This window comes from Sciurus vulgaris (genome assembly GCF_902686455.1).
Source record: "Sciurus vulgaris genome assembly, chromosome: 6".
Lineage (NCBI taxonomy): Eukaryota > Metazoa > Chordata > Mammalia > Rodentia > Sciuridae > Sciurus > Sciurus vulgaris.
Window position 1 is genome coordinate 126,995,650 of NC_136466.1, and position 25,920 is coordinate 127,021,569.

The following is a 25,920-nucleotide window of genomic DNA, read 5'->3' on the forward strand; positions in this document are numbered from 1 at the left end:
CCACAGAATGGAAGAAAATACTTGTAAATCATATATCTGATAAAGGTTTAATATATAAAGATCTCCTATAAACTCAACAACAAAAAACAAACAATCCAATATAAAAGTAGGCAAAGGATGTGAGTAGACATTTCTCCCAAAATATAAAGGGGAATGGCCAATAGCACATGAAAAGATGTTCTACATCACTAATTGTTAGGGAAATGCAATTGAAAATCACAATTAGATACACTTCACACTCATTAGGATGACTATTATCAAAATACAAAAACCACACGTGTGCATGCACGTGCGCACACACACACACGCAATAAATAATACGTGTGGGTGAAGACATGAGGAAATTGGAACCTTTGTGCACCACTGGCGAGAATATAAAGTAATGTAACGATTATGAAGAACTCTGTGGTGGTTCCCCCCTCCACAAAATTAAAACGGATTACCTCATGAGTCAGCAATTCCATTTCTGAGTATGTACCCACGTGAATTGAAAACAGTGTCTCATGTCTATGTGGCACGTTCACAACAGCCACAAGGTGAAAACCACCCAAGTGTTCATCAGCAGATAAATGAATAAACACCATATGGTACATACATACGGTGGAATGTTGTTTAGCCTTGAAAGGAGGGGAAATCTGATATTACAACATCACACAGTGGATGACCCTTGTTGACATTATGATAAGCAAAAGCAGCTAACACAAAAACACAAATTTTAATGATCCCACAAATATATGATACCTAGAGTAGTAAAATTCACAGACTCAGAAGGTGAAATGGTGCTTTCCAGGGGCTGGGGGCAGGAAGGAGTGAGGAGTTGTTGTTTAATGGGCGATGGGACTTGGAAAATGAAGAGTTCCGGACATAGGTGAAGGTGATGGTCGCACAACAATGTGAATGTACCTAATGCCACTGAACTGAACTCTTCAAAATGGCTAAAATGGTATTGCCATTTTATGCTATGCATATTTTATATATCTAAAGGCTACTATCATGACTTCATAGAATAATAATCTCCAGAGAAAACACATTTATTTCCTTCAGCCATTTCTCATGTCACATGAATGAAATTCTGGTCACTCTCTGAATGCTCTCCAGCTATCTAAAAATTGTAGACCTCGATATGACACTGTCTGGTTAAGAACGGGAAGGTGGGGCTGGGGATATAGCTCAGTTGGTAGAGTGCCTGCCCCGCAAGCACAAGGCCCTGGGTTCAATTCCCAGCACCGCCAAAAAAAAAAAAAAAAAACGGGAAGGTGGAAAACAGTAGAATGAATCAGACAAAACATTCCTATGTTCATGTATGAATACACGACCAGGGAAATTCCACATCATGTTCAGCAACAAAAATGGGAAGTAATACTTCATGTGTGTATGATAGGTCAAAATGTATTCTACTTTCCTGTATACTAAAAAGAGCAAATAAAAAATGAAAGAAAAAAGAATGGGCAGGTGCTATCACCTTCCTCATTGTGATATCTAGACTCAGTAATGCAGCCACTATTCCTTCTAGTTTATTGGAACTAACTGTCCAAATAAAACCCTAAGGTCTGTTGTATTGTGCCACTGCTAAAACCTCTTATTTGTTAGAATACTCTCAGTGACTAAAAAGAAAACCAAAACATACACACAAGATCATGCAAATTGACTTAAGCAAAAAAAAGAATTGATTGGCACATGTAAATGTTCTAGAAATGATGCTGACATAAGATGCAACTTGATTCGGGGGTTTAAGTTATGTCCCCAGATCTCAACTCTTTTCTTCTCTTGAGCCCCGTCTGTTCATCTCCTTGTTTTTAGTTTTCATACTTAAACATGGTCTAAAACCATGAGATGTCACCACATTCCCAGGTTCATGGGTAGTCTAACTGGGTCACATCCCTGAATCAGTCTCTGTCCATGATAATACAAATGTAGAGTGGTTTTGATTCAGGTCACATATTCTGTCCCCTGACTAGGATACAGTCAATTCAACTGAATTAGCCTATGGGCTGAAAATGGAACAGAGGTGGTCCCCAGAGAACAGTCAGGTCCAGGTTAACAGCAGGGCGAGGGAACCTTGAACAACTAAACTCCTAGGTTCAACCACTCTTCATTGTGTTTTATGGATGAAATATGCTACTCTCAGCTTATGCCTATTAAATATGATCTATCCAAATCCTTCTGGCAAGATTTTGGGGATCCTGATTCTATCAGGAAGGTAGCTCCACATGATGAATTTGCCTTTGCATAGTTTCTTGCAAACAGTCCTGTACAAGTCGTAAGTTCATTAGCATATGTTACATAAGCATATTATATACAGACTATGAAGACCCACAATTCTAGTGTCACCTTTGGAATCTCCTTGGCCCACCACCAGGATCTTCCTTCTGAAACGATGCTGCCAGCATCTTCGGATGTGCACATATAACCAGACACCAGGCCCATCTTTGTCCTTTGGTCTGGGACCCATTTCTTGTATGCAAAGATATTATGAGCCATGTTAACAAAATATCTGGATTCTAGGAAGGTCTTTAATAAAGAGTTAATGTTCTGTGCAACATATGGATTCTTTATTAGCCATCATCAACAAGAGATATTTTTCTCTACATGTCTCAGATTTCTCATGCTGTCTAAATAAGGACCCCCGCACACACCAAAAAGTAGCACTAGTAGTAGCAAAGTGTATACAGTGTTTACTAAAGGCTGGATCCTGTTCTAAAAGCACATAGGATTAAACATTAACGCATTATTTTTCTCACTACAACCTTATGGCACAGGGAGTCATCATCATCATCACCACCATTTTAAAGAAAAGGAAACTAGGGCCCAGAAAAATTGCACCACATTAACACAGGTGGTCAGTACAAGCAGAACGTGTACCCAAATATCTGGTTCCAGAGTTCTCATACTTACCACAAAAGTGGTCCTCAACCTGGACACCCCTAACCTTTCACTTCCAGCCCCCATGCAAATGCACAGGTGAGTCTGCTTATGGAAAAAAATACCATGGACAAATTAGAGAGCTACCACCTACTTTACAAAACAGTGAGTTGTTTTCAATAACAAGTTGCTCCTAGTTAACTGGTTAAAAATCATCAATGACTTCTTAGGAATACTGGGACAGAGAACCCAAACCAATGGGTTAGGAACCCTGCCAACTAAAGATCAGTTAGAACTGAAAAGTATCACTAGCATAATGTCTACATTAGTAGAAAATGGCAACTTAAAAAAAAAACAAAACTTTTCTTTCTTTCGATTTTTTTCTCCAAACAATGGCTGTCTATGCTTGAGGGGAAAAACATGTCTGGGAGAAACTGTGTAGGGGAACTCTGCACAGCATCTCACCAGGAGTCTTCTTATTAGAAAAGCTTGCTTCTCGAACCTTCTTGTGCTCCCCTGGGGTCACGTGACCCGTGATTCTGTTGTCACCTTTGGCAGCACTATTCGATGGTTCAGTCTTGCAAAACAGTATAATACAGGTGGTGACCTAGTTCAAAGGAGACGCACACCACCCTACTTCTTCTGGAACTACCATCTCATGAAACTCCAGGATTGAAATGAAGGACCTTTCATGAAGGAACAACATGCAAAAGTGAAACAGGATTCCAAGAACATGCACCAAAGGTGAACAGGTGAACACCAGCAGGAAACCATTACCTAGGTCACAGCTGAAGGAAAGTGAGAAGGGATGGTTGTCATGGAGCCCAGTGAGAGCTGGCTCTGAACAGGAAGACCTCCTGGTGGGAGGGACACCACTACTGCTAGACACTGCACTAGGCAGGGGGAGACTTGCCCCATCTCTCTGTCTCTTCCTCCATCCTCACCAGTCTCCTGCTAGGGCCCCCACAGGCAAGCAAGAGGGTGAGGGAGTCTGGGGATAGTCAGTCCTCAGGATGCAGAGCCAGACAGGAAAGAGTTCTGAGTGCATCTGGAGGACAGAGAATGAGGAGCACAATGCCTCTCTCAAGGGTGGGTAAACTGAGTCACTGAGAAGTAATCTGATTCCGACCAAAAATGAAACAGAACCAAGATGAGGGCTCCTTTCCCTCTCTGGTCTCACTGATTTCGAGAAACCTGAATGCCTGGAAAGAACCACAAAATCTCAAAGAACGCCTAACCCTCAGGCTCCTTTCCAACATACAGTGGTATTACAAGTAGCCCACCTTCCTCCAGAAGTGGTGAAGGTACAGTGCTCTGGATGACTCAGCTGTCTGCCCAGATTCACCAGAAAGGTTTAATGAATCACTTGAGTGGGTGACGACTTAGGTGGTTATTCTTTGAACAAACTCGCTCCACACACTAACAATGTGTCTGTTTGATTCCTAAAGGTGACTCATCTGAAGAAGTTGACCTGACCATGGTCTATCAGGCAGCATCTAACGGAGATGTCAATGCTCTGACTGCAGTGATCCGGGAAGACCCTGCCATCCTGGAATGCTGTGACAGTGAAGGTGAGATCTTTACGTACTTTAAATCTAGGGTGTTGTATTTTATCCTTTTGGAGATGATATTTTGAGATAAGCATGATTTTTTTAAAGTTATCTGTGACAGGCCACTTTGGTACTGCAGGGACAATGGATACATTGCCTGTGACTATGTATAGATACTGCAATATTTCTTTAAATAAGAGTGTTAGATACAAAGTCTCAAATTCTTTTGCATCATCCCTTAGAATAAAGTCAGTTAGTTTATTTCCATTATCTTCATATGAGTGAGCAAAATAGGCCAAGTAGTTCCAACAGGGTTGTGGAAAGAACAGGTTACTTTTAGTGGCAATGGATGTTGGAAAAATGTAAGTGTTAGAGAGCAAGGACTTCTGCTTCTGGGAAGAGGGAGTGGATGTGCTTTTTCCTCTATTCTTTCTGCTAAGTACAACTAAAAACCCCAGACATTATATATAAAATCAACAAAAGAAAACTCTGGAAGATGGAGAGAAAATGACAGACTGGAGCCCAAGGAATGACATAGTGGTAATACCCTGGGTTTCTTTTTGCCTGGTACATTCCAAAGTTGGAGTTGAAGAAACTGGCAACCCAGAAATGTCAACAGACACAGAAAAAAATGTCCCAACAAAAACTTGCATTTTCTAGCCAAACCACCAGGAAAGAAACAGCTTAGCAAGACAGAAAACTTTTTAGACAATGATGGCTGTGCTCCAGCCACACACACACACACACACACACACACACACACACACACCCTGTCGGCAGCCCCAGGCTACCCACTCCAGCAAAGACCAAGTGGGGAGCTTGGACCTCCACCCCGACCAGGCACTGAGGTCCTCCTTCCCTTACCTAAGGATGATGTGAGAGGGAGGCCTTGTTGAAAGTTAGGCTTTTGACCAGCATCCAGTAATAATAGAGTCTTCTCCCGCAGATGTCAATGGAAGCCAACAGGGAACCTGAATTTATAATCCCACCTTGCTGTAACAAGATGCCACCCACTTCACTTCCTTTTTTGGAGCAGTATCTAGGGAAGCCAGCTAAAATAAAGTGGACCAAGAATCCTGTAACATAATACCCAATATACAAATTTATGTAAATTATTTGTCAAACAGAGAAACAGGAAGATCTCAAATTGAATGAACAATCAATAAATGCCAACACTAAAGCAATGCTAAGAGGGAACTTTATACATGAAAAGAAATGCATATTTTAGAAGAGAGGGAAACTTCAATCATTAATTAAGCTAAGCTTTCACCATAAAAGCTTAGGGAAAAAAAAAAAAAAAGAGCAAAACAAACCCAAAACAAGCAAGAGGAAAAAAATATAAAGAGAAAAGCTGAAACTGAAAACAGAAAGACAACAGAGAAAATCAACCAAATAAGGGACTGATTCTTCGAAAAGATAAAGTTGACAAACCTCTAATAATGCTGGCAAACAGAAAATGGAAGAAGACACAAATTACCACCATCAAGAATGAAAAATCAGGAGATCACTACAAACCCCATCTAAATAGAAGAAGGAAATACTATAAACAACTATACACACATAAACTTGACAATTTAGATAAAATGGATCAATTCCTCAAAAAATAACAAACTAGGTAGAAAAAGGGAGATTGGATTTGATTAGGGTACATTCTGTGCATGTTTGGAAGTATCACACTGAGCCTTATTAGTATGTACAATTAATGTGTTAACAAAAAATTTTTCAGATAAATTACCATAATGCAGCCAATAGGAAATTAGTGATTTGAATATTCCTATGTAAACTCTTCAGGAAACTGAATTTATAATTTTTAAATTCCCCATAAAGAATATCTCTAGGCTTAGATGGTCTTACTGGAGATTTCTACAAACTTCTAAAGAAAAATCAACATCAATTCTACACAATCTCTTCCAGAAAAGATACAAAAGGAAACACTTGTCAGTTATATTTATGAGCTATTATTAATTTCAAATCAAAACCAGACAAAGATTATATATTAAAAACTCTACAGACCAATAGTCTCCATGAATGTGAATTCAAAACTGCTTAATAAGAGTAAATCAAATTCAGTACTATATGGGAAGAATTATACAAAATGACAGGGGTGATCGTTCCTAGGAATATAAATCTGGTTTGACATTCGAAAGCCATTATAATCCACCAAGTTAACCAACTAAAGAAGAAAAAACATGTATTCACATCCATTGATACAGAAGAAGCTTTTGACAAAACTTGGTACACATTCATAATTTAAAATCTCAGAAAAAAAACAGAAAAAGATGAGAACTTTCTCAGTATGATAAAGATTAGCTACAAAGCTAGGTGTGGTCAAATGAGCCTCTGTACCAGCTACTCAAGAGGCTGAGGCAGGAGGATTATGAGTTCAAGGCCAGGGTGAGAAATGTAGCAAGATCCTGTCTATTATTAACAAAAAAATTAAAAAATAAAAAGAAGAAGAAAAAAGAAAAAACACAAAAACTACAAAAAACCCTTAAAGTTAATATTTTACTTAGTGGTAAAAAGTCAAATGCTTTGACCCCCAAATCAGGAACAAGGCATGGATGTCCACTCTGACCACTCATGTCCAGCCTCCTGCAACATGACCACAAAAGGCAGTGTAAAAAGTCAATGAAAGGAAATAAAAAGCACATATAATGAAAATATTTGTGATATTTGTGAGGTAATTTTTTATACGTTCATTGGTTTGTGTTTTCTCTTTTGTGAATTGCTCATATATATACGTGTCCATTTTTTTTTTTCTCCTAGGTTGTTTATGTCTTCCTGGTTGAACTGTTGAATTATTCTTTATTTACTTTAGCAAATAATCTTTTCTTGGTTTTATAAATTAAAATAACTCCTCCAAATATGGGGCTGGCCTTTTCTTTTTGTTTATGGCAATTTATGTAAGACAGAAATTTAAAATTTGAATATAATTGAATTTAACAAAATATTTTCCGTGCAGTTTGTTGATTTTACATCTTCTTCAGTCAAGCCTTACCAACCTGAAGGTTATAAAGATATGCTTCTATATTTTCTTTTAGAAGTTTGTTAAATTTTGCTCTTCATATTTGGTCTCTCATCCATCTGGAATATTTTTATACATGGTATGAAGCCTGGACTTTGTTTTTAACTTATCCCTTCTGTATTGCCAGTTGGTCAGCACCATTTATTAAATAACTTTTTTTATCTTACTGATTTATAATGTCACTTAGCCACACACTGAGTTCCCAGGTTGGAATGTTTCTTGGGCTCACTTTTCTGCTCTGTTGATCTATTCATTGTTTCAACAATCAAAACTTCATAATAATTCTTGTCCATTCTACGTAAGGCAATTTCCCTTCCTTTGTTCTACTTTTAAAGTTGTCCTGGAAAAAAAAAACAACTTTTTTCATAGTTCACAAAAGTTTGGTTGAATTTTTATTGAAACTGCACTGAATTTATCGTTTTATTTTCAGGAAACTGATATTGAATTTTCCCTTCATAAACATAGTCTCTTTCCATGTTTAGTTATTCTTTTATATCATCCAGTAAGTGTAATAATTTTATCCACATATCTTGTTCTTCTTCTGTTAGATTTTTTCCTAAGAACCTTATGTTTTCAGTTGCTAGTCTTTGTTACTTCCCATTGCTTTTGTTTATAGAATACTTCTTATACATTAATTTTACTTACAGCAACAATGCTGTACTTTTTTATTTGTTCTACTTTAGGTTTACTTATTTAGCTTGTGTTTGTGTATTACTGACAAGGACAGACAGGCATATCAACTTAAAATAAATTTTGGAGCTCATTTGGAAATGAACCTTCCATCACTTCTCTCTAAACCTCAGAGATACCTCAGTAAGATTATTTTAAAATAAGAAATGCTGTTCAGGAATCATTCTGCTATTCATTTCAAAATTGCTAATATCTTCTATGCACTAGGCAGAGTGGTTGATACCCAGGACATAGTGATGAGCTCAAGGAATGTGGTCCCTTCCCTTTAGAACATATAACTTAGAGGAGAGAATTTCTAAATAAACAATTACCCCCAATATGCATAATTACAAAGTGATAGAAGAGTTATTAAAGAAAAATAAAGGATAATGAGAGCCTCTAACTTGGAGATCTAGTTTACAATGGAGGGTCAGGGAGGGATTCTCTAAGGAAATTCATATGTAAGCTGAGATCTCAAGACAGATAGAGCTGGGTGTGGTGGTGCACACCTGCAACCCTAGGGACAGGGAGGCTGAGGCAGAAGGTTTACGAGTTCGAGGCCAGTCTGGGCAACTTAGTGAGACTGTCTCAACAAAAGATAAAAAGGACTAGAGCTGTAGCTCAGTGGCAGAGAGCCCCTGGGTTCAATCCTCAATTCTGGGGACAAAAATTAATTAATTTTTTTAAATTAATTAAACAAATGGGATACATGTTGTTTCTCGGTTTGTACATGGAGTCAAGGCATACCATTTGTGTAATCATAAATTTACATAGGGCAATGTTGTTTGATTCATTCTGTTATTTTTTTCCCTTCCCCCCACCCCTCCCACCCCTCCCACCCCTCTTTTCCCTCTATACAATCCTTCCTTCCTCCATTCTTACCACCCTCCTTATCCTTAACCCTAAACCTAACCCTAACCCTAACGCTAACCCCTCCTACCCCCCCTTATATGTCCTCATCTGCTTATCAGCGAGATCATTCGTCCTTTAGTTTTTTGAGATTGGCTTATCTCACTTAGCATGATATTCTCCAATTTCATCCATTTGCCTGCAAATGCCATAATTTTATCATTCTTCATGGTGGAGTAATATTCCATTGTATATATATGCCATAGTTTCTTTATCCATTCATCAACTGAAGGGCATCTAAGTTGGTTCCACAATCTGGCTATGGTGAATGGAGCAGCTATGAACACTGATGTGGCTGTATCTTTGTAGTGCTGATTTTAAGTCCTTTGGATATAGGCCAAGGAGTGGGATAGCTGGGTCAAATGGTGGTTCCATTCCAAGCTTTCTGAGGAATCTCCATACTGCTTTCCAGAGTGCCTGCACTAATTTGCAACCCCACCAGCAATGTATGAGTGTACCTTTTTCCCACATCCTCGCCAACACCTATTGTTGCTTGTGTTCTTGATGATTGCCATTCTAATTGAGGTGAGATGAAATCTTAGGGTAGTTTTGATTTGAATTTTATTTGGGTTTGTATCCGTGTCCTCTATTCTGTACCATTGATCTACCTGTCTATTTTGGTACCAATACCATGCCATTTTTGTTACTATTGCTTTGTGGTATAGTTGAAGATCTGGTATTGCAATACCCCCTGCCTCGCTCTTTCTACTGAGGATTGCTTTAGCTATTCTGGGTTTCTTAATCTTCCAGATGAATTTCATAATTGCTGCTCTATTTCTGTAAGGTACATCATGGGGATTTTAATTGGAATTGCATTGAATCTGTATAGCACTTTTGGTAGTATGGCCATTTTGACAATATTAATTCTGCCTATCCAAACACATGGGAGATCTTTCCATCTTCTAAGCTTTTCTTTAATTTCTTTCTTTAGTGTTCTGTAGTTCTCATTGTAGAGGTCTTTCACCTCTTTTGTGAGATTGATTCCCAAGTATTTTATTTTTTTCAAGGCTATTGTGAATGGGGTAGTTTTCCTAATTTCTCTTTCTGAAGATTCATCACTTATGTATAAAAATGCATTGGATTTATGAGCATTGATCTTGTAACCTGCTACTTTACTGAATTCACTTATGAGTTCTAAGAGTTTTCTGGTGGAATTTCCAGGTTCCTCTAAATATATAATCATGTCCTTAGCGAACAGGGATAGTTTGAGTTCTTCTTTTCCAATTCGTAACCCTTTCATTTCTTTGGTTTGTCTAATTGCTCTGGCTAGAGTCTCAAGAACGATGTTGAATAGAAGTGGTGAAAGAGGGCATCCCTGCCTTGTTCCAGTTTTTAGGGGGAATGCTTTCAGTTTTTCACCCTTTAGAATGATATTGGCCATGGGCTTAGTGTAGATGGCCTTTACAATGTTAAGGAATGTTCCCACTACCCCAGTTTTTTCTAGTGTTTTGAGCATGAAGGGATGCTGTATTTTATCAAATGCTTTTTCTGCATCTATTGAAATAATCATGTGGTTCTTAACTTTTAGTCTGTTGATATGGTGAATGGCATATATTGATTTCCGGATGTTGAACCAACCTTGCATCCCTGGGATAAAACCCACTTGATCATGGTGCACTATCTTTTTAATATATTTTTGTATGTGATTTGCTAAAATTTTGTTGAGAATTTTTGCGTTGATATTCATTAAGGATATTGGTCTGAAATTTTCTTTCCTTGATGTGTCTCTGTCTGGTTTAGGTATCAGGGTGATATTGGCTTCATAGAATGAGTTTGGGAGGGTTCCCTCCTCTTCTCTTTCATGGAATACTTTGAGAAGTATTGGAATGAGCTCTTCTTTAAAGGTTTTGTAGAACTCGGCTGAGAATCCATCTGGTCCCGGACTTTTCTTTGTTGGTAGGCTTTTGATGACCTTTTCTATTTCATTGCTTGAAATTGATTTATTTAAGTTGTGTATGTCCTCCTCGTTCAGTTTAGGTAATTCATATGACTCTAGAAACTTGTTGATGTCTTCGAGGTTTTCTGTTTTGTTGGAGTATAGATTTTCAAAATAGCTTCTAATTGTGTTTTGTATTCCACTCGTGTCTGTTGTGATATTTCCTTGTTCATTCCGAATTTTAGTAATTTGAGTTTTCTCCCTCCTTTCTCTTTGTTAGTGTGGCTAAGGGTTTATCAATTTTGTTTATTTTTTCAAAGAACCAACTGTTTATTTTGTTAATTTTTCCGATTGTTTCTTTTGTTTCAATTTCGTTGTTTTCGGCTCTGAGTTTAACTATTTCCTGCCTTCTACTACTTTTGGTGTTGGTCTGCTCTTCTTTTTCTAGGGCTTTGAGCTGTAGTGTTAAGTCGTTTATTTGTTGATTTCTACTTCTCTTATTGAATGCACCCCATGAAATAAATCTTCCTTCTCATAGTGTCCCAGAGATTTTGATATGATGTGTCTTTGTTCTCGTTTACTTCTAAGAATTTTTAAATTTCCCTCCTGATGTCTTCTGTTATCCATTCATCGTATAATAGTGTATTATTTAATCTCCAAGTATTGGAGACGTTTCTGTTTTTTATTCTGTCATTTATTTCTAATTTCAATCCATTATGATCTGATAGAGTACAAGGTAGTATCTCTATCTTCTTGTATTTGCTAACAGTAGCTTTGTGGCATAAAACATGGTCTATTTTAGAGAAGGATCCATGTGCTGCTGAGAAGAAACTGTATTCGTTCTTTGTTGGATGGTATATTCTATATAAGTCGGTTAAGTCTAAATTGTTGATTGTGTTATTGAGATCTATGGTTTCTTTATTCAATTTTTGTTTGGAGGATCTATCCAGCGGTGAGAGAGGTGTGTTAAAATCGCCTAGTATTATTGTGTTGTGGTCTATTTGATTTCTGGAATTGAGAAGGATTTGTTTGACGTACATGGATGAGCCAATGTTCGGGGCATAGATATTTATGATTGTTATGTCTTGCTGATTTATGCTTCCCTTAAGCAGTATGTAATGTCCTTCTTTATCCCTTCTGACTAGTTTTGGCTTAAAGTCCACATTATCTGAAATGAGGATGGATCCTCCAGCTTTTTTGCTGTGTCCGTGTGCATGGTATGTTTTTTCCCATCCTTTCACCTTTAGTCTATGGGTATCTCTTTCTATGAGATGAGTCTCTTGCAGGCAGCAAATTGTTGGATTTTTCTTTTTAATCCAATCTGCCAGTTTATGTCTTTTGATTGATGAGTTCAGGCCATTAACATTCAGGGTTATTATCATGATATGATTTGTATTCCCAGTCATTTGACTCATTTTTGTTTTTTGATTTGATTTTGTTTCCCCTTTATTTGGCTATTCCTTTAGGCTAGTTCCTCCTGTTGCTGATTTGCATCGTTGTTTTTCATCTCTTCCTCATAGAATTATTTTGCTAAGAATGTTCTGTAATGCCGGCTTTCTTTTTGTAAATTCCTTTAGCTTTTGTTTATCATGGAAGGATCTTATTTTTGTCGTCAAATCTGAAAGTAAGTTTTGCTGGGTATAAGATTCTTGGTTGGCATCCATTTTCTTTCAGGGCTTGGTAAATGTTGTTCCAGGCCCTTCTAGCTTTTAGGGTCTGGATTGAAAAATCTGCTGATATTCTTATTGGTTTCCCCCTGAATGTAATTTGATTCTTTTCTCTCGTGGCCTCTAAAATTTTGTCCTTATTTTGTATGTTAGGTATTTTCATAATAATGTGCCTTGGTGTGGGTCTGTTGTAATTTTGTATATTTGGAGTCCTATAAGCTTCTTGTACTTGGTTTTCCATTTCATTCTTCAGATTTGGGAAATTTTCTGATATTATTTCATTGAATAGGTTGTTCATTCCTTTGGTTTGTTTCTCTAAGCCTTCCTCAATCCCAATAATTCTTAAATTTGGCCTTTTCATGATATCCCATAATTCTTGTAGATTCTATTCATGATTTCTTACCATCTTCTCTGTTTGGTCAACTTTGTTTTCAAGATTATTTTGTCTTCAGTGTCTTAGGTTCTGTCTTCCAGGTGTTCTATCCTATTGGTTATGCTTTCTATGGAGTTTTTAACTTGGTTTATTGTTTCCTTCATTTCAAGGATTTCTGGGTTTTTTTTTTTTTCAGTATCTCTAACTCTTTATTGAAATGATCTCTTGCTTCCCGTATTTGCTCTTTTAACTGTTGATTGGTGTGATCATTTAATGCCTGCATTTGCTCTTTCATCTCCTCCTTCAATGCCTGCATTTGCTCTTTCATCTATTTGTTTGCTTCCCTGATTGTTTTAATTATGTACATTCTGAACTCCCTTTCTAACATTTCTTCTGCTGTGCTGTCATTGGGTTTTATTGATATAGTATCTAGGTTTGTTTGGGACATTTTCTTTCTTTGTTTTCTCATATTGGTCAGATGTCAGTGGGACTCTGTGATATTGCAGATTTTCTCTATTTGCTTATAGTGTCCTATAGATTTCCAGTGTATCACTTCCCAGCCTTCAGTAGCCTGAAATCTTGGAGTAACTTGATAATGCAGTGCTTCCGAAGAAAACTGCCCCTAGCCCACTACTGGTTCCAGGGCTTGGAGCTGGCTCTGTGTGGAAAGGCTCTCACTGGTGGGCCTGCTCTGAGAAGCTGGCCGTGTGCGAGGAGCCCACTGCCGTGCACAGGGCTGCCTGGGGAAGACTCTAGCTGCCCTGCCCTTCTCTAATAAGCCACCCGAATCCGGGCCTGCCACCCAGATCGAGCTTCACCGGGTGGGGGAGACTCACCCCGTGGCTCTATTTTGGTCCGAGTCTCTCAATGCCTCCCCTTCTTGAATCCTGGTTTCTGGAGCAACTGGAGATGCAGTCACCCTCTAGTCCGCCATCTTGGATCTCCAAAAATTAATTAATTAATTAATTAAATTTAAAAATAAACAAACATTAGCCAGACATGGTATGTACTTTTTTGAAAATAATACCAGGAATTCTTTAGCTTTATTTACTGACTATTTAAGATTTTTTTAAAAATGCTTCAATAATTGCCTTTTTCAATATGTTTTTTTTTTTGTCCCTGTAGTTATAACTACCACTTGTCGACAGGAACAAGGGAATAAGGGAGGTAAGAGAGGAAACTTACCACTATTTTAAGACATAGCACTTCATTGCTGCTTCCACCCAGCACAGATGCCTGAAAGAGTTTTGGAAGGGAGAGGTTTAGGAAGAAATTGGGTTGCTGGATGCAGTCTTTCTGTGAGAACATCCTAGGAAATACCCATTCTCAGGGGTCTCTGAGGGTCATAGCTTGCAATTCATTCAGAGAAGAATCGCAATTCACCCTGAATCTCCAGTCAGAAGACATCTGAACGAGTCTCAGTTGGGTGAAGGGCTGTGCCTGGTATTTGGTTTCTTCGCCTGAAAGAATGTGAAGCACCTGAATTCTACCTCACTAGGCTGGCTGGTTCCAACAGCCCTGCAAAATTCATCAACATGTGGAATTTTCATCTCTCTTTTTACTCAGGAAGAAAATATACTTAAAAATAAAACTTTGCCTATATTGATTCTGAAAACAGAGAAGTATTTAGTACAGGTAGATCCTTTTAGTAAGCATTTCTACGAACCATGACTGGTATCCCACCAGTACCTTCAATAAAAGTGTGCCTGGCTGGAGCTGCTTACCACACATTTCCAGATTCTTCATTGTTCAAGCCAAGTCAAGATAAACCTGCCTATTAGAGTCTAAATTATGCTGATCCCGGGAACAATAATAAGTAATTTTTATCATCTTCCCAAAGTGTTTCAATCAATTATGCAAAATTACAGAAGATTGAAAAAAAAAAGCAGAAAAAATAGTTTTCTGCTTTAAACGTAGCAGAATCCTGCTAATAAATGTAGCAACAATCCTCTTCATCTCTCTTCAATCCCACACAGTTCAACAGCTGGGTTTGTGTTGCAAAGAGCAAAATAAATGAAGAGGCAAATGAAATCCGTTCATAAATTTCATAAGTCAAACATTTTTAAAGGCTGTCAAAATGTCTCATTACAGGATGTACACCCTTGATGCATGCAGTTTCTGGACGTCAAGTGGACACAGTGAAGCTGCTGCTGAAGATGGGAGCCAATATTAACATGCAGGATGCTTACGGCCGCACAAGTTTATGCCTGGCAACATACCTGGTATGGTTTCGGGTCTGTCGAAGGGGCCAAGGAGCAGGGTGTGCTGGGGGTCCCACTTGCAAAGGGTGTTCTTTGTATTAATGCAACTGGTCAAATAGAACTTGAAGCTTTACTTAATCATCTTCAACATTTATATCACCACTTTGAGTTGTTTCATGGATTTAATTCATTTGGGATCCTCCAAATGTTAAGACAGAAGTAATATCACCACTAGAGAATATTCCTTTCTGTTTTAACAACATCAGAATCTCCCTTGGGACATTTCTGGACACTCTTGGTACTCTAAGAACCTCTTCCATAAATAACCCTGAGAAGGTGGTAACGCTTTGAGGATCCAGTTAGTATCTGTGGGGTAGGATTGGTTGAGTGGAAGCTCCAGGCTGAGGAATGTGAGAACAATGAGGACTGGGATGGACGAGGGGAGTAGGGAGCAGGGGGAGGACCAGCTCACAGCTGACGCTCAAGTTAGAGGCTGTGTGATACCAGTCCTAACATGAGAGATTTCAGTTTGACATTTCCTGACATTACAACAAGCTTGGTTAAGACTCACTGAAAATCTCCAAACCCTGTCCTCTCAAATCCTCCCTGTGATCCTTCTGGGAGGCCTCACAGCTGACTTGAGTCCCTGTCAAACAAGTCCTGACCACCTCACAGAAGACATCATTCATCTTCCTCTCCAACAGGGTACCCAGAATCCTTCATTGTGACCACCGCCTCCTTGCATCTGCTGCCTCTTGCATTTGCTGTTGCTGCCCATTGCTGGTGGTGCATTCACTCTGGACCAGTCCCATTAAAGGGGTCCTGCTTGAAGTAAAAAGCTTCCCTTCCCCCAACATATACCACCCCTTCCCGCCATGATCCAGCATATATGCAATGATATGTTGCCCAATTCTCACAGAGATTTTCTTCTGAACCTAATTTTTCATTTTCTATGGGCATGCCCTCTTTATCTTGGACTCACAAACAAATCTGGGAAGAATTTTTCAAATGAGGTCCACAGATCTCTTGTGTCAACATCCCTTGGAGTGCTTTGTCAAATGCAGTTTCCTCTGGAGTGCTTTGTCAAATGCACTCCTTGGATACTCCGAGAGCAGGGGTGGGAGATGGGGGTCTGCACATTGAACATCTTCCTGGAAATTTTTGTGTCCTCTCAAGTTTAAAAACCACTGCTCTGTGTGTGCCAGCTGAGGTCCTCTATGTCAGACAGAAGCATGACTGTCTTCCCAGTCTGTTTTCTAGTACATCCCCTAGTGATTTCTCTTACTACAGATGTTTTTGATATCTGAGCTAAGAAAAAAGGAAAATTTGGGTAAGGGTGTCAAGGAAAGGGGTAGAGGTGTTGTCTAAGGTTGATTGCCATTAGCCCACAGAATATTGTGGGAGAAACTGTATTTCTTTTGAAATTCTAAAATTCAAAATTTCCAGTTTCTTTGGCTGAGCTTCTATGTGAGGGAAGGGAAGGAAGTACCACTCTAGACAGTGAATTATGAGGGGCACCCATGGAGCCTAGAAAGGTGACATCTAAGGAGCTATGTGAGGGCATGTCCTTAACTATACCTGGCCTCTATACGACTCCCCAGGGCAAGTCGTCTCCCTGGCCCTGCTGAGGTTCACTGGGAAAGGGGGTGTCCTGGGAGTACACTGAAGCCCACCACCCCCACCTGGCAATGTTCCAATTCAAGTATTAAAGAGAAACTTGGCAAAAGGGATATTTAAAGGTTAAGCCTCAGTCACAGCTCCAAACTCAGTGTACAAAATAAATTTAGTATAGGTGTGTGACCTCGGACAAACCACTTCACCTCTTTTTTGCCACTTTTCTCATTTATAAAGTATAGTAAAAATAATAACCTAAGTTTATCACAGTGGGAGAAAGTCATGGAATCAGCACACGATAGGTACAAAACTCATTTATTAGTTCAGAATAGTGACAAAGGTTTGAGGTACCTTCAATGCTGTTCTGATTTTTTTTATACTACTTATAAACTTTATTTATATTTTCTGTTTCAAAGTATTTCAAGTATTCTAACTTAGAATCAAAGAAATAGGAGAGCTTATCATATAATGAATTGAGACAAACACCAAACACACTCTGGCATTGTATGTATCAAAACTTAGTCCATCATGGGAGGAACTGCTGTGACTTCAAATCTAAAAAATCAATGACAAGGCAACTAGAAACACAGCTCAAGGCATCCTGTCCCTAAATTTTTTTGAAAGGAAAAAAAGAAAAAAAGAAACACACACACACACACACACACACTCCAGGAAATGTTGCAAAATGATTCTTTAAAAACTTTCAAATCTTCCCCCACAAAAAGATCTGTTTTTCAAAAACTGTAAATGTTAGGCAACCCTAAAATTTGTCCAGCATGCCTTTCTTTTGGGTCTTCTGATCATATTTTCTACTTCTAATTAGAGAACTTGATGACCTAGACATTAGCAACTAAAACCAGATTGAATACATTAGTAAACTCTGAGTCAAAACTGACAATACCAGAAAAATATTTGCTTCTACTTAAGACTTACATAATATTGGTCGATTCTATAGAACCATGTGCAGTATCATAACAGGATTTTTGATGCGCTTTTGTTGACAGATATTTTCCTGACTTTTCAAAACCAAAAGGTTCTTTTCTTATCATTGTCTTCCTTCTTCTTCATGCATTTACTAACATTTGGGGTTTTCATGCTTCCAATATTGTGATATTAAGAGGGAAAATCTTCAGTCATCTTTCTCATCTTACTGAGAAATCTTAAAACTTAACTATACAAGAATGAAGGAAACTGGGAAGCTCCCTCTGAACAAAAGAGAGAGTTGTCACATTGTTCTTCATAATAATAGTTTCATCTACTTATTAGTCTACTTATAACCCAAGCGGTTCTAGATGAATGTAGGGGGCCTACTCCTCAGCATAAAGCTAACCCCGGTTATCAGAGTTAGCTCAGTTGAAGTAACGTGGAACAGAGAAAGGACTAGCTTAGGATGACTCCCAAGATGGAAGAGAGTGAGAAAATGACCCAGCTGTGTTGGCCAAGCAGGGGACAAGCATGTGATGTGGCAATACTGAGGTCTCCATCTGCACAATTAGTAGACAGCAGGGAGTTTCCACAGCTTCTTAGGAAACTCCCTGGTGAATAAAATAGCAATAAGAAGCCCTTGGAAGGTGCTGGAGGTATCCACCTATTTAGGGATTCAGGCCATCAGCATCCACGTGCCAGTCATTGGAGTGGGATTTGGGGTAGGCATTTAGGCACTGGGAAGGGGGACTGAGTAGAAGAAGCAAGGTGCTATCCTTGTTGTTACTAGAAAAGGAACCTGGACTAGAGGACCAAGTCCTATTTATCAGACATAGATAAAGTGGGGTGAAGAATGGAGACTGAAACTCAAAAATGGCATAGGAGTCCAGTTAGAATTGAACCATGACATGCATGTCAGACCATTTCCAAGCATGATCGGATGACACGCCCCGAGCTGGCTCATCAGCCCCATCACATGCTACCTGTAATCCTAGGAACTGGTACAGCCCCAGATATCAGTGTAACAGTAAATGGCTCTGGAAACGGGGGAAAGGAGGCACAGGAGAGAGTCTAGGATCAGGCTGCATCTGATGGAGTAAAGGTTCTTCAGAAAGCTTGGGAATTTGTGCTTCAAGACCTTCAGCTTTCTGTTGAGGTGTCTCAGTTGGAGTTGTGGTCCTTAATACTTCGAGTCAATTAAAATACACTTTTAGCCAAATCAAAGACGGGAAGAAAGCTAGAGAAAGCTTGTTGGCCTGTGTTATGAGAGTTTGTATTATATAATGATGCGGTTGCTCCTGCATTTCAGGGTTGGCTGGAAGGCTGTGTGAGTCTGCTCCGAAACGGTGCCAAGCACAATATTCCAGATAAAAATGGTCGTCTGCCACTGCACGCTGCCACTGCAGAGCCCGATGTGAGGTGAGCAGCCAGGTTCAGAGGTCACACAGGTTGGAAGGGACCCAACTTGCCTTAGAAAGTCATCTAATCCACCCATCCACTGTAGCTGATAATAACATAACCCACGCTTTGTATTTTTAAGTTGCAACAGATGAGGGCACAACAAAATACCCTAGAATAATCTTAAACTCTAATCTCATTCCTTCCCCTCCTACTTTGGTAAAACCTTTTGCTCCTAGCTTTTGGTTTAAGAAGATATGCTATTTGACATCATTAGAATTTATGTTTTTATTCATTTGAAATTAGTCAATCAGGAAATTATTAATTGAAAAATTATTTACTGAGCACTTATTATGGATCAAAGATGGTTCTTGTCCCTCACAGTTCCACAGGAAGCAAGACAGCTGAGTCTATTAAAGGAATTCACAGGCACACTGATAAACAAAGGAATGAAATAACACTTAATAATGAGAGGAATGTGATAATTTCTAAGAAGGACAAGTGCTTTGAAGAAAGTTAAGCAGGATAAAAGAGTTCTGACTGAGCAAAAAGGTTAATGTCTAAACCAAGTCTAGCCCATGTCCAGCAGTTGGAAGGAAGCAGTGGAGCCTGAGATAGGGAGGCCAAGGGGTTAGAAGGAAAACCAGGAGTGTATGCTCCTAGAAACCATGTGAAGAGACAGACTCCAAGGAAAGGGATGATGCAGAGGGCCATTAAGACACCAAGGAAAAAGTGGTATCTTCCTCATTCCTCTGTGTCTAATTGGCCTCTGTCCCCATTCTTCGAAAAGCACCCCCACCCCTCGCCCCCAGCAATGCCAACAGCATTTCCTAGTAGGGAACAGTAATGTTGTGGGCTCTTCCTTCACCTCTGCTGTACAGAACACGCCTCTGACAGGGCTCCACGTTCCCAGTCCTGGGCGGCAGGCCAACACCACAGCCACCGGGAGTGCAATCCACATGGCTTATCCTCCACACCTGTGTCCAGAACCAAAACCTAAAGCTCTGCAGGGCTGCAGAGAACCAGGCCATAATCTTCCAGGCTAAGGGACACCAAGGGTTCTTCATTTCAATCACTTTTATAATAACGTAAAAGCACCTGGGAATTTCTAGGACTATCCTCTTACTATCTTGGACTATATCCAGAAACAACAGAAACTAGGATTTACCCAAAACCCAACAAAATGAGGAAATGTAGAGAAGAAATAGCAAGTCCAGACAGCTAACAATCAATAAACATCCAATATAAGGGGATGACTCCATGGTTTTGATTAATTAGGGAGAAAAAAGAAAGAAAGATGCAAACAAGAATGACTTTTTTAGACAACCCACACAAATATTTAGTCACAAAATTCTACTGTTTTTCCAAGCATGGTATTTAGAAAATAAGTTTGTTAAAACCTACCTTTTAAGATGATTTAGCCTTCATTTACTGCACTTATCTGCCTCTCAGTATTGTTACTGTAAAATCTACTAACTGATCCTAAAAGAAAAAAGCCTACTTAATAGTACAGCTATTGTAACAAAACCCAAAACTCCAGTGTTTTAGCACTATAGAAATTTACTTCTCTCCTTGCACATGCTCCTGGATGGTGGGTGGTTCCTCTCCACAAGGTGGTCAGGGACCCATGCCTGCCCCATCACGGCTCCAACATCCCCTAAGATTGCAGAACACTCTTCTCTCAGTCCTCTGTGAGTGGGAAAGAGGAGTAGGGAGAAGCCTCACTCATTGCTGTAAAACCTTAAGCTGCAAATGACACAATTCCCTTCTTTTCACATTCTACTAAGAGGAACAGATCATTCAAACGTGTCTCAGTATAATGAGCTCCAGGGAATGCAGTCCATACCCAGGAGTAGACTTCCCATCTGTAATTCTGATCAATGAAAGGGGGACATGGGTTTTGGTGAAAAGCCAGCTGACCCTGCCATTACCCTCATTGCACCTGAGGTCTGAACTAAGCCTTGTCAGTCAAAATCCTATGCAAGGTCAATAAGGCCAATCAATCAGGTCCATCCTGAGATCACTGCAGAAATAATCCAAGTGTACTTCCCCTTTGGTGGACTTGTATGTCTATTTCTTACAATGCCCAGAAGTGCCTCTGGACACTCTAGGATTTACATTATATTTCCATAACTGGGAAAGCAGAGTTGCAGCTTTCCTCTCCTCTAAAAATTGTACCTAATGACACAGCCACCACTCTTGGGTGAGATGAAGAAAAAAAAAAAAAAAAAAAAAAGAAAGATCACCATGTGCTGATGACATAGTTATATTGTCCTAAAAGGACACTTGATTCCAAAAGATAAAATCCTGCTTTAGTTACAAGACTACCAAGTGCCTTAATTAATAAAACGCAAAAGTTGAGATTATTCCAAAACCAAAACTAGTGTTTTTAATAAGTGTTCTCCAAAAATTAATTGGGTTAAACTCTAACAACCCCTATAGCAAATCAACTAGTGTAATTACCTACAGAACATTTGGTAACCAACTTGCCTTACAGGATGCCCTGTGGAATTACATCACTAAAAATTAGATATTTTATTGTAGTTTTATTGAGAAATGTTATGGCCATGGCAGGTTTTAATAACATTTGCATTAAATGTTTAAAGCAGAAACTAACTAAGCTATCCTCTGTGCAGAGCTGGCCATAGACACCCATTTGAGTATCAGCACGAACTTAGAATTGTTTTCTGAGAAAAAAAGAAGTAGTCCAGCTTGTAGGTACTTTCTAATCCTACAACCACAAGGAGGAAGGCAGAAACCTTCTATTAGGTCATGTGAGTCTGTTTGACCACTCTATTTTCTTAAGTGGATATAACCTTAGGCCATCTTGGCTGACCACTAAAGCATACAAGTCTGCAATTAATTTACGACAATGAGGAGGAAGTAGAGGAAGATGACTGGTTAATACCACACCATGAGCAAAGTTCTAAGTGCTTTCCATATTCTACCTCATTTCATCTTTACCATACCTCTATGCAGTAGGAAACATTTCTATACCCGTTTCAAAGATGAGGAAACTGAGTCACAGATAAGCTAATTAATTGCCCACTGCATGTGTGAAGATAACCTGCCCAGTGGGTCTGCTGTGCTCCTGGGACTTGTTACTGTAGAACTTGTAGAATTTATTTATGACCATGTTTTGCAAAAAGCAGTTGTCCTTATAAGAAACAGCCTTTCTGGCTCATTGTCAGGACATATTTTATTCATTACAGCATCTAAAAAATCCTATACAAGAAACCACAGGAAAAAAATATTCTACTGAAGGAGGAATTGATGTGCTTCTCCAGAGAAATTATTTTTATTATATGGACACCAAATTATGATGGTGTCTCTCTTTCTATGTTTAGAAAATTGAAACCCCAATTTGAGTTTCACTCTTGGTCGTAGGACTATAGATCACATCTTTATCCTGCCCTTGTTTTGTCTTTGTCTTGTTTCCTCACCTGACTAGCTTTACTGCATGTAGCTGAAAGCCACCTAAAATCCTCGTTGGGTTGAGGTCAAGGGTGACCAGGAGTTAGACAGCCCCTCTTTTGCCAATCATTTTATCCAGAGCGATTTCATATGTCAAGGCTCAGCTAGCTTTCTTTTCTAGAAAGTAGGAAGAATGTAACTCTTACCTTATAGGAAGGAGAAGTAAATAAGAAAAATGTACAGAAACTGCTGAACACAGCCCCCAGGACACTGCCATGTTCAGAAAGTATTGGTGATGATGAGAGGAGGGTGATGATATCGATGACAATAAAGATGATGAAATGATGATGATGGTGGAAAATAGAAATGAATGTAAAGAATGAAACCCTTTAACTGCCCCTCTACCACTCCCACCCGTACATAGATCTGTGAACATGCAGTCCCACATCCCAGTGGCCTGCACACATTGACTGCAAAGGATGCTGGGGTATGAGGAGCATTTCTATTGTGTTGCCCAGGGACGTGGACTGCTGCTGGACTTCAGACCCCAGTGAACATTCAGTTCAAGCATCCAACTCCCCCAAACTCCCTTCGCTTCCTTTGTTAGTGCAGATACATCTGCATTTTCCTCCTAATAGGAAGCGTGCATGGCCTTGTACAAAAGTGTTTATACTGGTTTCAAAATCTGCTGACCCTTAGGATTCCAAACAGCAAGCTCCTACTTGGCACTCACTGGAGGTTATTCAAAGGGAAGCTTCAAACTGAAGCTGCTTATAAACAAGTCAGAGGGACACTTCAATTAGCCCTCTGCCTGCAGAGGTTCTCCCATGGAAACAACTCTGTCCTAAACCAATCAGTCCAGTCCACATCTTTAGCTGAATTCCACTGCAATGCAGATTGAAGCAGATGCGGGGATAAGTGGTTTATATCATGACATGAAGGTATATTGGGTTGATAAAAGCAAAAGAGCACAGGTTTCAGATCACAAGTCCCCTTGCTGCTTTGAACCCTCTGCTTCTCAGCAGGTCCAAGTGTTCTCCCTTTCAGCTCCCCAGGGCTTTTCTTGCTCCCTCGGCTGGGACATTCAGAGGGCGCCTGTGTGAAAAAGGGGGCATGATCATTAAGACAAAGTCCAAAGAGAACAGAGTCGTGTTTGTACAACGCTGCACATGCTAATGCGGGAAGGCAAGCAGCAATTTCCTCTGAAAGCGCCACGGGGCTCTCCGAAGGCCTCTTTCATGGTCTCTATGGTTACCGGCAGGTTCCACCACCTCCCTGCCCCTGCCCCACCCCCCAGCTCCAGCAGCTCTGCCTCCTTTCAAGGCTCTTGACTACAGCCAGAGGGAGGAAGGAAATCATTTCCTTGGTGTCCTATTCTCTCGTTACCAAGAGATGTGCTCTAACCTGTAGACCAGACGTTTCACTGCAGCATACTGTCACATCCTGACTGCTTCAGGGCAGAAGGGAAGACAATTGGTATGAAAACCATTTCCCCGTTCATAACTGGGCTAGCCAGCACCAGGGCTGGGAGCTCGAGGGGCTAGCAAAACAAAAATATTACAGAAATAATTGCCCATATTATGCTTCTAGCCGATACACTTCCCCCCATGAATCACCTCATGGTGATTAGGGAGGACCCAGAAAAGACAGCGTAGGGGCCTTTAAAAATAGCAATCATTATGTAGAACCTACCGTAGCCCGTAAAAGCTATTATTCTAAGTGCTTTTCGTACATTGACTCACTTAAGTCATAGCCAATCTTAAGGAATTGATACTGTTTTTACAGATAAGAAAATGTAGTTTCTTTCCATTTTTACAGATAAGAAAATGTAGGCCTTAAGAGTTTGCCCAAGGTCCCTACTTGGCAGGGAACAAAGATTCTAACAGGCAGGCTGAGCTGGCCCTACCTCTGTGCTCTTGTCACTCACACACCAAAGATCAAACCTGCTGTCCTGGGACTTAAGATGAGGTGGACCTTATGCTGCTGCCTCAGAGATCAAGAGCAGCTGGGAGTTTGAAGTGGTGTTAACAGGAGTTACGGGCAAAAATACTCCTGGTCACCATAGCACAAAATGGGAGCTCAGGAAGACAAGACGAAGAGGTCTGCAAGGCGTCTGGAAATTGCAACCCATGTGAACAAGTTCCTGCAGATTACTTTCATACGCAGAATAGCAAGGAGGCACCAGGCTGGAAAACAAACCTAGCTTCTGGTTCAGGCTGGATTGCCAAGGCATCCTGTGGTAGCCTTAACTAGCTACATGGGCCTCGGTTTCTTTGCTCTCTTAACGTAAGAAAGAGAGAGTCTTTATCTGTAAATTTGTGTCAAATCTCAAAGATCAATGAGTCTTAAAGACTTGGCATCAGATGGGCCAGGCAACACAGATTGGCATACATCATTTAGGGTCATAGCAGAGAAGATGGGATGTTGAAAGGAGGCAACTGAGGAATGTCTAATGAAAGACTATTTAATAATAACCACAAAAGATGATAATGTAACTCCTCACTCACCCCACCTCCCCAGAAAGAGCAGGAAAATGTCTCCATCACAATGGCCCAAAGGGGCAAGGTAAGGGGCTCTTATTGGACCCTCTTAGAGCTGTGGTCATAGTTGTGACTGTGGAAGAGGCTATTGCTAGTGGAAAGCAATCACGGCCAGTAGGGGAGCTGGCTTTCTCCCTCCTGCTCGTGCTTCCACTGTGGAACCCAATGGAAAGTCAGAGGCGAGAGGACCTGGTTGATGCCGTCCTTCAAGGTCAGCCTCAGAACAGTCACTGCAGAGCGGAGATTGATTTGAGAGGCAAAGAAAAGAAACATCCAGGTACAGGGTTCATTCCACAACTTTCGGAGGCCCACCGAAAAGCGACAAGAGGTCTTGCTCTGCCCACCCTCACTCTAATCTAGTCAGAGCTTCTCCCCTCGCTAAGACCACTCTAAGCTGAAGCAGCCAGGAAGAGCCTGTCTGGCTACGGACAAGATCAGTCCGCTCAGGATTAGTTGAGGGTGTCCACCCTGGACCACAACTCATCTCCTACCTTCCCCTCCCACCACCCCCAGCACTTCACACCAAGTAGGCCCCGAGATTAAATAATGGCCCGAGAGAGAGGGAGGAGAGAGTTGCTAGTGAAGCCCTGGCCCTCCCATCCATAAACCGCCATATGGGATCTTTCCACCTGTGTGTGGCTCTATCCTCCACACTCCTGATGCTATGACCTCTGTTGTACATGTGAGGATACAGAAGCTCAAAGGCCACTAAACAGCAAGGGCAGAATTAAACCTCAGCAGCCTCCTGGCTCCCCAAAAAGACCAGGATTAGACTAGGTTCCAACTATAGGCTTCCTGGCTATTTTACCCCCACAGCAAAAAAACAGAATTCCATCCCTGTTGAAGCTCTCCTTGTTTTACATTTACTATGAAAGCAACATGATTAGTCCATCTTTTC

General features: G+C 40.1%; 1 protein-coding gene across 3 annotated transcripts in view; it reads left to right on the forward strand.

The window, feature by feature from the left end:
• ANKRD55 (ankyrin repeat domain 55) overlaps window positions 1-25,920 on the forward strand; it is a 103,456-nt gene that overhangs the window by 19,257 nt on the left and 58,279 nt on the right. For all 3 annotated transcript variants that reach the window (XM_079145265.1, XM_079145266.1, XM_079145267.1), the window contains exons 3-5: window positions 4,311-4,433; window positions 15,023-15,153; window positions 18,980-19,089. In XM_079145265.1, the coding sequence (XP_079001391.1) occupies window positions 4,311-4,433; window positions 15,023-15,153; window positions 18,980-19,089 (364 nt within the window). The remainder of the gene's footprint in view (window positions 1-4,310; window positions 4,434-15,022; window positions 15,154-18,979; window positions 19,090-25,920) is intronic.